General features: G+C 42.3%; 1 protein-coding gene across 4 annotated transcripts in view; it reads left to right on the top strand.

The window, feature by feature from the left end:
* kdm1a (lysine (K)-specific demethylase 1a) overlaps nt 1–16,204 on the top strand; it is a 56,714-nt gene that overhangs the window by 606 nt on the left and 39,904 nt on the right. The window contains exons 2-5 of one of the 4 annotated variants that reach the window (XM_084310967.1): nt 980–1,031; nt 1,490–1,765; nt 6,109–6,274; nt 9,785–9,918. In XM_084310967.1, the coding sequence (XP_084167093.1) occupies nt 987–1,031; nt 1,490–1,765; nt 6,109–6,274; nt 9,785–9,918 (621 nt within the window). In that variant the 5' untranslated portion in view covers nt 980–986. Of the gene's footprint in view, nt 1–979; nt 1,032–1,489; nt 1,766–6,105; nt 6,275–9,784; nt 9,919–16,204 lie in introns of all 4 variants that reach the window. The other 3 variants (XM_084310966.1, XM_084310968.1, XM_084310969.1) reach the window with 3 other exon arrangements.

Genomic DNA, 16,204 nt, shown 5'->3' with positions numbered 1-16,204 from the left:
AAGTCACCGTTTGAAATTAAATCCATACTGAAAATGAACCATACAATTGACGCCAGTCTCTGGGTTTAGTTTCGCCATTGTAATCAATTGTATGTTGATGGCGATCCAGCATTTATTATGGGGCCTTTTTTGATAATACCCCTTGATTTAGAATGGAGGAGGCAATCTCTAATGCGAGAGCTAATGCCCACAATTCGCTTTCTATGGTTGGCTAGACCATTTAGACTTGTACTTGTACAATGTAGCATACTCTTCCATTTATATATTTATTTTTCCTGATTTCAGGAGATTTTCGAGTTAATTTCCTACCCTTGATTGATTGATTGAAAACTTTATTAACAGATTGCAGAATGGGTACAGTACAGCTCAATACAGATACAATTGTTAAGGGGATGCAGACCAGAGAAAGACTTTCCTCTTGTTTACATCAGGGTCCCCCATCATAACATATATGACACACATGACATACAGATAGACAGTACTGCTACATCTATACATTTATGACATACCAGATTTGCAAATACAGTACTGTTTGTGATACAAAAAGTGTCCAGAAAATAGTGTATATACATTTGACGTAGAAACTGTACATTGGAGGAGGTTGGGTAGGTGGGGTGGGGTTGGGTGGGTGGGGACTGTACATTGGAGGTGGGTGGGTGGGGGGGGGGGGGGGGGCGGGGGGCACACTGTACATTGGAATACTGACAAAGCCATACTTGGTAATTTACTGTACAACTGGGTTAGGACATTTGTGGGGGCCAGTTTCGAATTAGGTGTTCTTTGAGAGTGTTTTTGAAAGTGGGTAGTGATTCACATTCCTTTACAGCTTTGGATTTAGATTCTGTACAAGATGTTATAGAAATGTGACAATTATATTGAAGGAAGAATGTTTTTGTTTTGTTTATCTAAAACATTCACAATTTTTTGTGTGGTAGGTTTTGATCATAATTATATCTCCAATTCTGTCTTTATTTCTTAGTGTTTGAATGGATATTACCAGGGTCCCGGAGAAATGGGTAAAACAAGACAAGGTTAATGTACCATTGTGCCCTCATTTCATAAAATCATAACATCCATGCACTGTTTCTTAATGTATTCACTATTCAGCATTTATACTAGATTAACCATTGTTTGAGCTATGCATCCCCAAAAGCCTATTCCCATTTGGTGGCTGTTGTAGCCCGAGCCATTTACCTATAATGTTTTGCTTGGTATTTGCTAGTTTCCACTCCACCTTTTTGTTGCAGCTAATATTTTTGCTAATACATCTGTCACACGTTTCTTGTTCATGAATTCAAATGCAGGGAAAAAAATGCTACTACAACCGAGTATGCAACAATATAAATTAATGGAAATGTATTTCAACTTTTTTTAAATATTTTTTTGTGGTGGTATGCCTCATCACGATTTTACTTAAAAAAATACATTTGACTGAGGCTTGTTTTGTATCTATTGCGTTTATCCAATGTCAGTATCTCTTCCCCTCCAGGAGAGGACTCCGATGATGTTGTCCAGTAAGAAGTCGGACGCCGGCTGCTCCTCCTCCTCCTCCACAGGGGCAGCGGCGGGTGAGAGGGCCCCGGGCTCCGATGCTCAGTCCGGGCCGTCGGCCTTGGCTCCTGGTCCTACAGATGTGAAAAAGAAGGAGAGGGCGTCCCCGAGTGGGGAACCAGGAGGACCCCCTCTTCCCCACCCGCCTGGCCCTGGTGGGGCGGAACAGGACGCGGCTGAAGTCCGCAGGACCAGCCGCCGCAAGCGATCGAAAGTAAGCCTCCTATATCGCTGTTGCCCCTATGCGTAGAGAGGGAAATTCCTTTAAATGTAATTTTTTATTAATTAATGCTGCCGTTTGTTAATGTAAAAAAATATTCTGATTGAGGGATTCATACTTGTGTGATGCCTTAACTCTTTAATTGCCAGACCCGAGATATCTCGGGTTAACTCACCACGCGTTGGATGCCAGACCCGAGATATCTCGGGTTTTGGTCGTTTTTTCTTTTATTCAATATTTTTATTCATTATTCATCCACTGACCTCAGTGTTGCCATAGGAAATGATTTTGAGATAGCCAAAGTGCAATACCGGCCGCATCCTGCCAGATGGCAGTGTCGCCCACCCTTTGAAACCTTATATCTAACTCTGTGTTACACTGTCTCCGGGTGCTATATTTAGACGGAGCAGAGTAAGTCGCTTCATCCGACCACTTTGAAACGCATCTGGCACACTCAATCCATAAGTTGTGCCAAATTATGTCTGGGACCAGATGGACACCAATACTGGAAATCGCGATCAATTGGACAATTGGAATATTATTTTTGGAATACCCCCGAAAACAGGTAAGGCATAAAAAAAATATTGTTTGTTTCCTGTTGGTTGTCAGTTAGGCCATGGGTAGGTAGGGAATTTATTTTATTAAATTTTTTTATTTTATTCTTTCCTACGGCGACTATGGATAGGGAATTTCTTTATTTAATTAAAATTTTCACAACAACATGGATGCATGTACTCTGCCAGCATGTTTCATATCCATAATACTAAAGGTTTGACTAAGATTTCTATGAAACTTTATTCAAAAAAAAAAAAAATCGATTTTTTTTTTTATAATTTTTTTTAAAGACTCCTAAAATATATTGGGTCGCACCTAAATCGGCAGGGTCGGTCGGCAACCGGAAACAAACCATTATTTTTGTTAGGCCTAAGGACTATCTGACATCAATTTCAGCTTGATCCAACAATGTTTTGATACAGATCCAGCTGATCAGCGTTTTTAGTGTTCAATACGAATGCCGTTACTGGCAATCAAAGCATCAGAAACAACCCCCCCCTTCCCTTTCATGCATTCATGATGAAACATAATACCTATTATATACATTTGATTTGGAAATGGTAGCGTGTCCAGTAGGGATGGGTACCGAATTCGGTACTTTTGAGGTACCGAACCGAAACACGTCGGTACTACCGAGTATCGATTCAAGTGAGATACCGGGGGGGAAAAATAATATTTTTTTTATTTTATTTTTTTAACTTTTTTGTACCTTTTTTCTTTTCATGTCAACGTTCACACGCACAATATATGCTTACCTAGGATTTGACTTGATTCAACAACAAAGCAGTCGGAGTAATGGCAAGCCGAAAACGGTCGAAATTGTAGTTATTTGATGTTTGGATTTTTTTTCACGACTGAGGGTAGGTAAATTAAATTTCACAAACGTTTTTGCATCTTGGACGGAAGAAAGTCGCTGTCAAATGACCATCGTATTGTCCCCATAGCTATAATATAGAATATAGATATAGCTCTTAGTCTCCAAACATAGTGACGCACAGTGAAAATATGTAATGGAAACCTGGCACGTTAGCTACAAGGCCAAGACTAATAGCTGGCACTGAATGAGTTAATCAGTGTCTGTGTGTAATATTGCCCAATCTTATTTGATTACTTGTAAGCTTGTCTTTGTTTACATTATATATCCTCTTAGAGATGATCTTTCTGAACTGTTAATTTCAACCTACAGTAGCTTGTAATGTCTCTCTCCTGAAGGGACTCCAGCACCCTGGAACTTATGCCTCACATTTTCCCATTCACTCATAGACTAGGCAGAATTTGTGAAAATGTGCACAATTTCAACAATAATTTCATGCCATAAATGGATCAATACAGTCCATATTAATTAATGTTGCGTCTTCTTCAAATGTAGCCAAGAGTAAAGACACTAACCCTATCAAAACAGCAGTCAAAGTGTATATTTTCAGCACTACGTTTGTTTACCAATGATTTTAAGTGTTATTTGAATACATATGAGTTTATAGAAATCTCAGCGATTTGAGTCAGAAACTGGCGGATATTGACATGAGGAAATGCCGCAGCCAAAAGTGTGTAGTCTTTTGGAAGAAGAGACCCATGGCTTTCAAATTTCATAAAACTACACTACTCGGCTCACGCCAGCCCCTGTCAAATTTGGAGCCATCTGACGTGAAATAATTTTTTACCTTTCTGTGAACGCCTAGAAAAAAACGTGTTGCAATCCGATGAAAAATGGCAGAGCTATTTACATTATAAAAAAGTAACTGTACTTACAGTATCTTTCATTCACGATTTTTGCCGCCCTGTCGGGTGCCTGGTGGTACTAAATCCAGATTGAACTCTGCCATTGGAAAGATGAGATTTGGCCCGATCCATAGATGTATGACATGGCCATAATAAGGTCATTTGTCGGCCTGATATTCTATATTCATATTTCAAATGGCATGTGTCCGGATTGGCAAAATTCAGTACTGTATCTACAAAAAAACCTGTAAATCATCTGTCTTTTATTCATTTGCTTTGATTTTTTGTACACGTGATCTCAAGAAGGTGCTGAATGAGCTTGTCCGGTGACTCTGGTCAATGTTAGCATGGTGTTATTCACTGTCAAAGATGAAAAAAATATTTATATTCTCCTTTGGTTCATTACAATTTACTCAAGCATAGTAACAGACACAATATTTCTGACAATGGGAATACATTCCCAGAGGTCCATAAATGTCCCTAGATACCAGGAACATGCAAATGGACCTTGTAGAAGTGGAGCAATCTTCCATTTACTTGGGTATGTACTTTTAGGCGAATTTTCTGAAAATACGGCTAGGGCTTAAGAGGTTAACACTTTAAGGACCAGCCACGAGTTTATACGTATTACGGTGCCATGCGTTGTGGACCAGAGCCACGAGTTAACTCGTGGCGAGTTGTTATTGTTTTATTCCATATTAATAACGCTATTAACGTCCCTGATCGACTTGCAGGACCTACCCACATATTTGATTTTCGAAACATGCAATACCGGCCAGATCCGCTTAGGGGCGCCATCGCTCCACTGCAGTATCATTGAGGGCGATTTAAATAATTTTTTTTTACTGTCTGTGGGCGTTTCATATAAGCCTCGATCCCAGCCGAACATACTCCATCTTTGATCCTGTTACCGAACGCAGATTTCAGCCTGGAATAATGGGATTTATGATCACCCAATGGACATATCGATCTACCAGATTCCGATGACTAATGACGAAATGCTGCCGGCAATCACATGGGCTGACGGTAGGATACTATTCCCCCAAATTACAGCTGGATTGGACATTGTTTTAAAACGCAACGTGATCGATCAGTGAAAATGGCTACTTGAACGCACACTGTATTGCTAATCAATAATAGTAATCGGCGTCCCCCGCCACCCCCATTTCATCCATAGATGCTCTGTAATAGTCCGGATGCTACGCAGTTTGTTTTATTTCATTCGTATATATATAGCAGAAATGGCGTTTGATATAACGTGACTAGCCTTTAGCCTATTATCTAGCTCCCCAGAAAAAAGACTAGGCGAAAACTGCGATAAACCTTATATTCACAGCGCTATAAAATGACAACCAACTGATGGATTTTTATTTTCTTTAAGCCATTATGAAGGCACGGTTTATGCACTCAAATGACAATGAGAATGGACAGATAGCAAATACAATACTATAAAGTATATAGCTGTTAGAAAGTACATCGGTTTGTTGACAAAGCTTGTCCTCCAGCCATATATTACACTGCAAGCCGTGGTCGTCAATGTGTTAAAGTGCTGGAGGCAAATGGTGTAAATTTTTTGGCATACGAGATTTTTAGGGGTATTGAGGGGGGCTGAACCCAAATTTGATATGCCCGTCCCAAAAAGCACTGCTAATACCTAAACATTTAGAACTTCAAGATGGCGTCCACTGACGGGCTGCCATTTATTTATATACACATCTTTTTGCCTAAACAAGGTAGAAACCTGACTGAAATGTGCTTTTGTAGGTTTTCATATATAGAGAATCTAATGCCAAAGACTTTTTGAAAATGTACCTCCTACTCTATCACACATAGATGGTGGTGGCAACCATGCGAGGTGCCAACTGGCTCATCAGGAGTAGTTTGTGTCTTGCTCACGCTCACACTGCCCGGGATCAAATCGGGAACCTTCCGATTACCAGACGATTGCTTTACCTACTGAGCCACTGTCGCCCTCCCCAGTTTAGCTTCGATATCATTCTCCTCCCATTCAGGTGGACCAGAACATGGTTTTAATGGAGCTTTTATTTTGCATCATGTTGCAGGTGGAGTACCGCGAGATGGACGAGAGCCTGGCCAATCTGTCTGAGGACGAATATTACTCGGAGGAGGAGAGGAACGCCAAGGCAGAGAAGGAAAGGAAGCAGGTCATCCCTCCCCCGCCACCCCCAGTAGAGGAAGAGAATGACAGTGAGCCAGAGGAACCCTCTGGTGAGTCAATGTCTTGAGTGTTGCCGTTAGGAACTGATTAGCGTTGAGACATTTTCATGATGAATGTCCATATTTGGCATAGCAATTTCTTGAGAGAGGTTGATTTATGGTTGCCTCAAGGTTAAGAAGCATGCTAGAAATTGTTCCTGTAGTCAATAGCCAAAATGTGTATGATGTAGCTTAGCTGCCCTTCTTTAGCTCAGCACTGTTCAGATTGATTTAGGAAAAATACCTCAGGCTTCATTTTCTTAACCGTATAGAGATGTGAACAATATCAATATTTACACGATGAAAGGATTGCATTGGGATTGAAAACAAAAGAAAATTACATACATTGTGTCTTCGTTTTGAATGTGGAATTTGGTTATGAAGTCTTGTGAATAAAATTTATCTAACAGTGCTTTTCCCTCATTCAACTCCATCCATTTCAATATAATTCCATTTAGAGTTTGGCTTCCATGCTGCAGGGTTTCCTGATAAGAATTCTGGAATGTATCTCTCAAACCCCGCCCTGTTTTTCTTGATCCACCAACACAACTGTTGCTTCCCTCGGACAAAGCAACAGTTGCGATTGGAGGTTCAAGAAAAGGGCGGGGTTTGAGAGGTCAATTGTAATGGCCTCTGGCTTATCCCAGTCTTCCATCTTCTGGTCGACTATACAAAGGATATCTGTGTATCAGAGGAAGAGAGAATATGTGCGGCCGGGTAGCGCAGCGGACTAAGCGTCTGTCTACCACCGCAGAGACACTAGTATCGAATCCAGCTGTCAGCGGTGCCTCCGGCTTGGCCGGTCGTCATACTGACTAGGCTTGGGCGGTATAATTTTTTTCATACCGTCAAACCATGCTGACATAATACCCCGGTATACGGTATATGACGGTATGACGGGCTAACAATATACTCGTTAACACCATACATAACGCTTATATTGAAACACGTAGAGATTAGGGCCGTTCTTTCAACCTAAAAGTGCACTTTCTTCAACCTCGAAGTAAACAAATCACAGGACGGTAGCTAGTTAGTTAGCACCATCCAGGTATCAACGTGAGCTCCCGGGACGGTAGCTAGTTAGTTAGCACCATCCAGGTATCAACGTGAGCTCCTGGGACGGTAGCTAGTTAGTTAGCACCATCCAGGTATCAACGTGAGCTCCCGGGACGGTAGCTAGTTTGTTAGCACCATCCAGGTATCAACGTGAGCTCCCGGGATGGTAGCTAGTTAGTTAGCACCATCCAGGTATCAACGTGAGCTCCCGGGACGGTAGCTAGTTAGTTAGCACCATCCAGGTATCAACGTGAGCTCCCGGGACGGTAGCTAGTTAGTTAGCACCATCCAGGTATCAACGTGAGCTCCTGGGACGGTAGCTAGTTAGTTAGCACCATCCAGGTATCAACGTGAGCTCCCGGGATGGTAGCTAGTTAGTTAGCACCATCCAGGTATCAACGTGAGCTCCCGGGACGGTAGCTAGTTAGTTAGCACCATCCAGGTATCAACGTGAGCTCCCTGGACGGTAGCTAGTTAGTTAGCACCATCCAGGTATCAACGTGAGCTCCCGGGACGGTAGCTAGTTAGTTAGCACCATCCAGGTATCAACGTGAGCTCCCGGGACGGTAGCTAGTTAGTTAGCACCATCCAGGTATCAACGTGAGCTCCCGGGACGGTAGCCAGTTACCCCGCACCATCCAGGTACTACTATAACGTTAGCTCCCAGTCCCAGAACGGTAGCCAGTTACCCCGCACCATCCAGGTACTACTATAAAGTTAGCTCCCAGTCCCAGAACGATATCCACGTAACCCTCTGCTGGCGCATGCTGTGCAGTGCACTACAATCAACTCTGTGTCAGTGTAATAGCAGTCTGTGACATCACTGTATTGAGAATCATACCGGCGGGATCTCGAAATACCCTGGTATACCGTAATACTGTCATACCGCCCAAGCCTAATACTGACACAATTGGCAGTGTCAGCGGGAGGGAAGCCGATGGGTGGTATTCTGGTCGTTGTAAACAGCGACTCCTACAGGTCGGTCAGGGCGCCTGCACAGCGAGGAAGGGATCTGGGTGAGGTAGTGTGCCCTCCCACGCGTTACACTCACCCAATGAGAGTCCTCGCTGCCAGGTGAAAAGAGGCTGCTGGCTGTCTCCTATGTATCGGAGGAAGCATGTGATAGACACTTCAGGGCTCCCTAGACCGGCAAGTAGGGGGCAAATGCACGCAACAACCAGGAAGGGGAGGGGGGAATTGGCATAATGACTAAATTGGGATGGGAGGAAAATACACGAAAAATAGGAGAAGAAAAAGTGGATAAAAAAAAGGAAGAGAGAATATGTGTGAGAGAGAGTAAACTTAATTTCACTGGATGCATTCAACATGGCTTTCTAAAACATTATCTGTGCAAAATATGACAACTACTTCAACTTAAGTTAGGCGATGGAAAAAAGGGCCATATTTATTTAGTCTCACAGCAGCTTGGATCACACTCTCCCTGTGATAATCCTGACAACGCCCACTACATAGGGCACATTTCTACTTCTTCACAAAATGTAAACAACATTGTACCTATACAACTGTGAGGTAAAACAACTGAAACAAGATAAATAAAAAGAAACACAAACAGTGCTGGACCAGCAGCCCGTCATTGGGGTAACACAATCTTTCAAATAAACTGGGCTCAAGCCCTGCTCTAGATGAGCTCTACATGTAACTGGCCAGTGGCCATAATTTGGCTAATACTAATGTATTTAAGTTTTTTATCAATCGACTCGTTAAGGGACAACTGGGTGTTTTTTTCTGTGTCGCTTGTTGCCTCCTTTCATCGCTTTTCTGCACAAACGTTTGCGTGTATTTCCGGATGATTCTTCCTGAGGTGGGAGATTACATTTGAAGTATTAAAGGAAGACGTCTTGGTTCCTCCTCACATAACCTCCGCTTTACAGTGACTGCGCCCACCTCAGGAAGAATCATCGTTTGTGCAGCAAAACGATGAAAATAAGCAACAGGCGACACCGAAAAAACCCACCCAGTTGTCCCTTAACTTAAACGGCAAGGTTAATATCTGGAGAAACTTTGAAATAATTCCAAATCAAAGACATAGTGAGTGACTCCACTAACAGGCTTGACGATGCAGTTTGATGATGTCATCAAGCCCGCGCCGATAGACGTCTGTTTTTTATTTGATAAATGTTTTATTTATTTATTGAGAGTTGTGCCAAACAATATCTCAAACTATACATCACATCTCTCATATTTACATTTTGAGTGAGAGAAGTAGTTGAAGAGTTTGATGTATAAAATGTGCATGTTGTGTAAAAGTTGTCATTAAAAAAAGTTAAAACCGATACAGTCTGATCAGTTTGTTTTGTGATGTTTATAATCTTGTTTTTAGCGCCTTTGAGGTGCTTTGGTACCATGAGGTGCAAGCATAGTCGTAGTACCCTTGAATGAGTGCTCCCGGGAATGTTTTCTTATATACAACATGCCTAGTTGTATTAATGTTTAAAAACTTTTCAGGCGTGGAGGGAGCTGCCTTTCAAAGCCGTCTCCCCCACGATCGCATGACTTCCCAGGAGGCTGCCTGCTTCCCTGACATCATCAGTGGCCCCCAGCAGACACAGAAGGTCTTCCTCTACATCCGCAACCGGACGGTAAGGACACACACACACAAACAGACACACATTTTCATCGTCCCGAAGTATTTTATTTTATTTGTTTACATTATCTAGACTCCGATATGGACATCAGCTATGATTATATTCGGATACTCAATGAAGATAAGAAGAATGAATGAGACCGTGGAATTGAGGAAAAAGCTGACTAGTGCATTAGGCCAGGGGTTCCCAAAGTGGGGGTCGCAACCCCTAGGGGGGTCGCCAGATGATAAAAAAAAGTAAAAAAAAATATTATATAACAAATTCTTTATTTTTTATTTTTTATGCAGTCAGGGCACTGAACTTAGAAGCAGGCCAGGTCAATAGTTAGATAACCTAGGTGCGGAACAACCAGGAGATTACTGCAACTCACACAAGTTGCCTGAAAAGTTTGGGAACCCCTGCATTAGGCAATGAATTGGGCCTAATGAAGAAGAAAAGGAGAGCGTATAACTGATGCCTTCTGAAATAGAATAGTTTGGGTCAGTCCTAAGTTAGTTTAATATGTAAGTTAGTCTTTAATATGTACAGTGAATCACTGATGAAAAAAGGTCTGAGAGGAGGGAAAGCCGTAAAACTTGGCCAAGAGAACATCACCAATATAAGATATGCTGATGACACCGCTATAGTCTGTAACTGTCAAGAAGATCTACAGGACATGATGAATAAGCTGAATGAAGACTCCAGCCACCCAAACAACTGCCTCTTTGAACTGCTGCGGTCAGGCAAGCGATACCGGAGTTTCATGGCAAGCACAGAAAGACTCAGAAGAAGCTTCTATCCCCAGGCCATCAGGATGCTCAACGAACAATAACACTATGTAACAACCATCAAATGCACTCACAGCACACACATCCACATGCACACACTCACTTTAAACAAACAACTCACTGCAGCACCCACTTTACACACTTTAGAACACCTAAACACACTTTATATTTATTGGTAAAGAATTTGCACTACAACCCATACCTCATTACACCTTACTGTAAATTGTACCTCATCCCATTTCTCCTTTGCACTATATAGTATATTGTATATTAGTATATTGTATAGTATATTGTATGGTAACTCAGTTACTTCTACTCTGCATTGAACATTGTACATATGTACATACTGAACACTTGTGTCTACGTACGTGACTTCTATTTTATACTGCTATACTTATTTTATTTTATACTTATCTATTTTTGTCTAGCACAGTCTCTGGAGCATAACAGAAAGAAGCATTTTGTATAAAAGTATTCTGTACTTCTGTATGACAACTAATAAAGAAACTTGAAAGAAACTTGACTTGTTGAATGCAAAAACTATGGAATGTCGCTAAACACAAAGAAAACTAAAGTAATGATCATTGAAAAAACACCAGGAACTGTTTGTAAAATACAGGTGGATGGAGAAAAACTTGAACAAGTGAAGGAGTACATGTACCTTGGAAGCTGGATCAGTGAAGGTGGAAGAGCTAACATGGACATTAAGAGAAGAACCGGAATTGCAAAGGGTGCATTCTGGAACCATAAAGAATTATTGAGACGAAACACAAGTTGGAAAACGAAGACCAGGATTTTTTAAACGTATGTTATGTCAGTCTTTTCATACGGAGCAGAAGCATGGACGCTGAATGAAGAGGCAAAGAGGATGATAGACTCTTTTGAAATGTGGACGCTGAGGAAGATGCTGAAGATAACATGGAAGGATAAGATCAAGAATGAGGAGGTACTGAGAAGAGCGGGTATGCGAGGAGTACAGCTGCTGGAGAGGTTGAAAAAGAGAAAGATGGAGTTGTGCGGGGCTGCAGGCATGTTCTGAGAGGATCCAGCGGGGAGATGTTCAAGAAGGTGGTGATGGGGAAGATGGATGGAAAGAGAGGAAGTGGAAGACCAAGAAGAGGCTGGGTAGACAACGTCTGTGATTGGAGCGGAGTGAGAGGCGGAGTCACAGAGTTGGAGAGAAGAAGTGGGGACAGAATGGGTTGGAGAGTGATAGGCAACCTTCGGAACGAAGAAGCCACCTGATGATGATGATAAGTTAGTTGGACTGTGTGCTTGTTGACCAAATTCCAGTACAGTGTTGAGCCAGCTGTGTTTGTTGAGACAAGCTAAAAAGCCAATCTAAGCGATCAAACACAATAAATAATATTGTTTGTGCAAAGCTTCTTCACCTGACACGCTCTCTCGCAGGCTATCTCTCCCCATTTCTCTCTCTCGCTCCTCTCTCTCACTCACGTGCTGTCTTCTGCCAATCAGAGCGTGGATGAGCGCTCCCCCCATCCGCATTTATTCACTCCCAAAAAGTTAACTACAAGGACTTTATGATTAAAAGTTCATAATACTGGCACTTAGTTTTCAAGTGTTGTGTGTGAAAGGACAATGTAAATAAAAATGTGTGCTTACTGTGGGAGATTACTGGCTTTGCACAGCCTGCAATATGTCTGTGATTAGGGATGGGTATCGTTAGGATTTTATCGATACTACTACTCTTATCGATACTGCTTAAGGGAAAACTCCAACATTTTGGGAAATTAGCTTATTTAACATCTTCCCTGGAGTTAGACAAGAAGATACATACCTTTTTTGTCTCTGTGCATGCATTAGGCTTAGGGAACAGTCGCTCCGTTAGCATAGCTTAGCTTCATCACTGGAAGTGAGGCGGGGCCGGAGCCTGACGTTCCCTCACAGTGTATAGTTTGATTGATTGATTGAAAAGTTTATTAACAGATTGCAGAATACACTCCAAATACAACTCCAAAACGTTCATGTAAACATGTTGTGACCTGTGTATTCACCACGTGGAGAAATAAAAAATTATTGAATTAGACAATTACGTTTTATAAGCAAATATACTCGGATTTTTTTTTTTGCCTAACCACTCCTCTCTGAGCGCAGCCAGTGATTTCAACGTGTCGTTGTGATTGTTGACATTCTCATTAATTCAAAGGATCCGAACCGATTGAAGTTTATGGATACCATGACTTGAAATCCTCTTACCTTGACGATTAAAAGCCTCCCCAATTTAGAAAACAGTAATCCAATGGCTGGTATTGTTATACCGGATGCTCTGAGCTAACCGGAGCTAACACAGATCAGGATGGTAAAGCATATATAATGACTTCCTTTCTGGGGTTGTCAAAATAAAAGTGCAACGTTTATAGCAGCGGAAAACGTTTATTTTGTACATTATCTAACGTTAACACGAACCTAAACTAACGTTACAACTAACCTAAAGTTAGTTTAGGTTTGTGTTAACGTTAGATAATGTACAAAATAAACGTTTTCCGCTGCTATAAACGTTGCACTTTTATTTTGACAACCCCAGAAAGGAAGTCATTATATATGACTTCGCGCCGTTGGACGATGAGCGTGGAACTGAAATATTCCTATTATGGGATGTAGAAATACCCGATCCATTTCCAGGTTGTATAATAGTATATACGTCCAAATCATGTTGTTTATCGAGTTATTTGCAACCGATCGACATCCATTGTGTCAAGATGGAGTCCTGCTAATGATAGCGAGTGCCCGGACGAAATATGGGTGAGCACCACTTTATCCGCATCACTTCCTGTTTGGGCGAGCGGCCGATCGGCCACCAGATGGCGCTCTTGAACCGTTGGAGAATTGAGAGGGGCTCACCAGTACATATAATGTCTCCGGGGGAGAAATATGATTTCGATCACAGATTTTTTAAATATTGATATCAAAGACGCTGTCCAGCGTCTTCGGCAGAATAAGCATGGGCGGGGAAAGACGCTGAACAGCGTCTTCGGCGATTAAAGTGTTAATAAACTTTTCAATCAATCAATCAAACTATACACTGTGAGGGAACGTCAGGCTCCGGCCCGCCTCACTTCCAGTGATGAAGCTAAGCTATGCTAACGGAGCGACTGTTCCCTAAGCCTAATGCATGCACAGAGACAAAAAAGGTATGTATCTTCTTGTCTAACTCCAGGGAAGATGTTAAATAAGCTAATTTCCCAAAATGTTGGAGTTTTCCTTTAACGGTTCGGTACTTTATCGATACTCTTATCGGTTCCTTTTGATTATTTTGCAAGAAAGAAAGACAATTAATTAAGAACAGAATCAACATTGCTTTATTATTCTTTTATATCATTATCATATTGGTGCATCCCTAGTTACAGCTGCTGAACTATATATAATAGCTAATTATATGTAATATCTCCACTCCACACTATGTTAGTGCTTGTGCCAGCACAGGAGATAAGATTATATTAAAAAAGATGATATATACACATGTAAATCAATATCTTCCTTTTGAATAAAATGGGTTCAGGAATCAGGTTTGTTAAGCCTAATTCAGAGAGAGAGACACTCACACGGCCCCTCCCCTTCCTCACTGTAGGAGAAAGAAACATCTCCTCTCCGACCAAGATACTGTTGGTTGACATTAGCAGCTAACATTAGTTTAGGTCATCGAACTGTCACATGCTGGGTTCGAGCCCAGCTCTCGGCGTTGCTACCAGCTTGGCTGGTCGTTCATACTAATACAATTGGCAGTATTAGGGGGTGGGAAGCTGGTGGGTGGGGATGGGACGTTGTGGACAGCGACTCCTACAGGTCGGTTGGTGCGCCTGCGCAGTAGAATCAGGAAGCGACGAGGGCGGCGTGTCCCTCCCACGCAGACCCTTGCCACTGAGAGATCGCGCTGTGCAGGTGAAAAGATGCGACGGCTGCCTCCTCGAGTACCGGAGGGGACACGTGATGCAAGGCTTCGTCCACATTGCAGCTGGCTTGTGGGAGGCATGGCCTAGCAACGTTCGATGGCCTAGCATGGCCTAGCAATTAATTCTGACGTTATTAATGCAAAAAAGGAAAATCACTTTTAGAGCTAATGAAATAGAGTAACGGAGGTCTGAACTTGAGTTGAACTTCTGTACTCGCATTTGTCTGTAGTGGTTGCAAGATTCCATATTCCAATATTCCAGCGTAGAGGTATAATCTGGAAAAGACAGCGGTTCCATAGCCTGAAGTCTTATGTAGTACAGGTCAAAATTTGATAAAAATCCAGAAATGGGTCTTTGAGAGACGTCAGAGTAAAGCCGACGACAAAAAAAAGCGTTCCAAAATCCTCATCCACCGCCGTGTGTTCTGAAGTCTGAATCACTTCTGGTTTTCGCGCGTCAACTTTCACCTAGTTTGCTTATTCGCACCCCCTATGTGGGGTATCGTTGGAAACGTACACTCTTTGGCTACAACACTGACCAATACTTTTCGCCATCAGCAGATGATTGGCAGTTCTGGAGCATCTGGAGTCCGGGGGGGGTCATCTGACGTGCGGCGCGTAAAAAGTCGTCATGTAACTCGAGAACTGAGGCACGGATTTGGTCGAGTGAGGTGGCATTCGAACGGCAACAAATAGATCTTTCGAACGGTATATTATATGTTCGGCGAAAAATGCAGCCTGAGCCGCTAGACACTCGCAAAGCCGTGTGACTTGCGCGCAAGTGCTTGTGAGCACGTATACGTCCCGGTGCACGTTATGTGGTTAAGCATCGGGCAAAATGGGGCTAGTTCTTAAAAAAAATTGGGACGATTGCATACCCAAAGTAATTCGCTATTTATTATACTTATAGCACATGCATGAGTCTGGTCTCTTTTTGAAAGGTAACATTCTGAAAAAGTATTCAGAATACACACTGAAGTAAAAGTTTTGTGTACTCACATTTATTTTTGCTGGTTGCCAGATGCCTGTTTTTAAGTTCCAGCTGAGAGGTAGGAGCTGGAAAACATAACTGTTCCATAGCCTGAAGTCTTATGTAGTACATGTCCAAAGTATTATAAAAGTCCCACGAAAAATGTATGTTTTACAAAGGTTTTTGTAATGTGTGTACCGGTAAAAATTCTGCATGATTATCCAATATGGCCGTCCATTCCCATTCATCCAGAGGCTCATCAAAACTATGGACTTCTTCGTCTTCTTGTGTCACCTTCCCCCACTCTCAGCGCTCGCCTGGGATCGCTTTCGGAGCAGACGCTCCTTGGCTACAAAGGCGGTCAATCATTTTCACCATCGGGGGTCATTGGTCCGTTCAGGACAGGGGTAAACATGACGTGGTCACTTGTCCGAATGGCTTGTCAAATGACGCTCGCCGGATGTTTCATCTTGTAACTTGAGACTGGAATCACACAATAGAGTGGGGTGACGATCGAAAGGCAGCAAATTAAACTTTCCAACAATGTATTCGTTGATCGGCGAAAACACAGCCCGGTGCAGCGACGTGCGCATACGTGCTTGATGGCCCGCCGTCGGGCCACCCGATGCTTAA

This window comes from Notolepis coatsorum (genome assembly GCF_963971535.1).
Source record: "Notolepis coatsorum genome assembly, chromosome: 3".
In the NCBI taxonomy this organism is placed as follows: domain Eukaryota; kingdom Metazoa; phylum Chordata; class Actinopteri; order Aulopiformes; family Paralepididae; genus Notolepis; species Notolepis coatsorum.
This window is presented reverse-complemented; position numbering and strand designations above follow the sequence as displayed.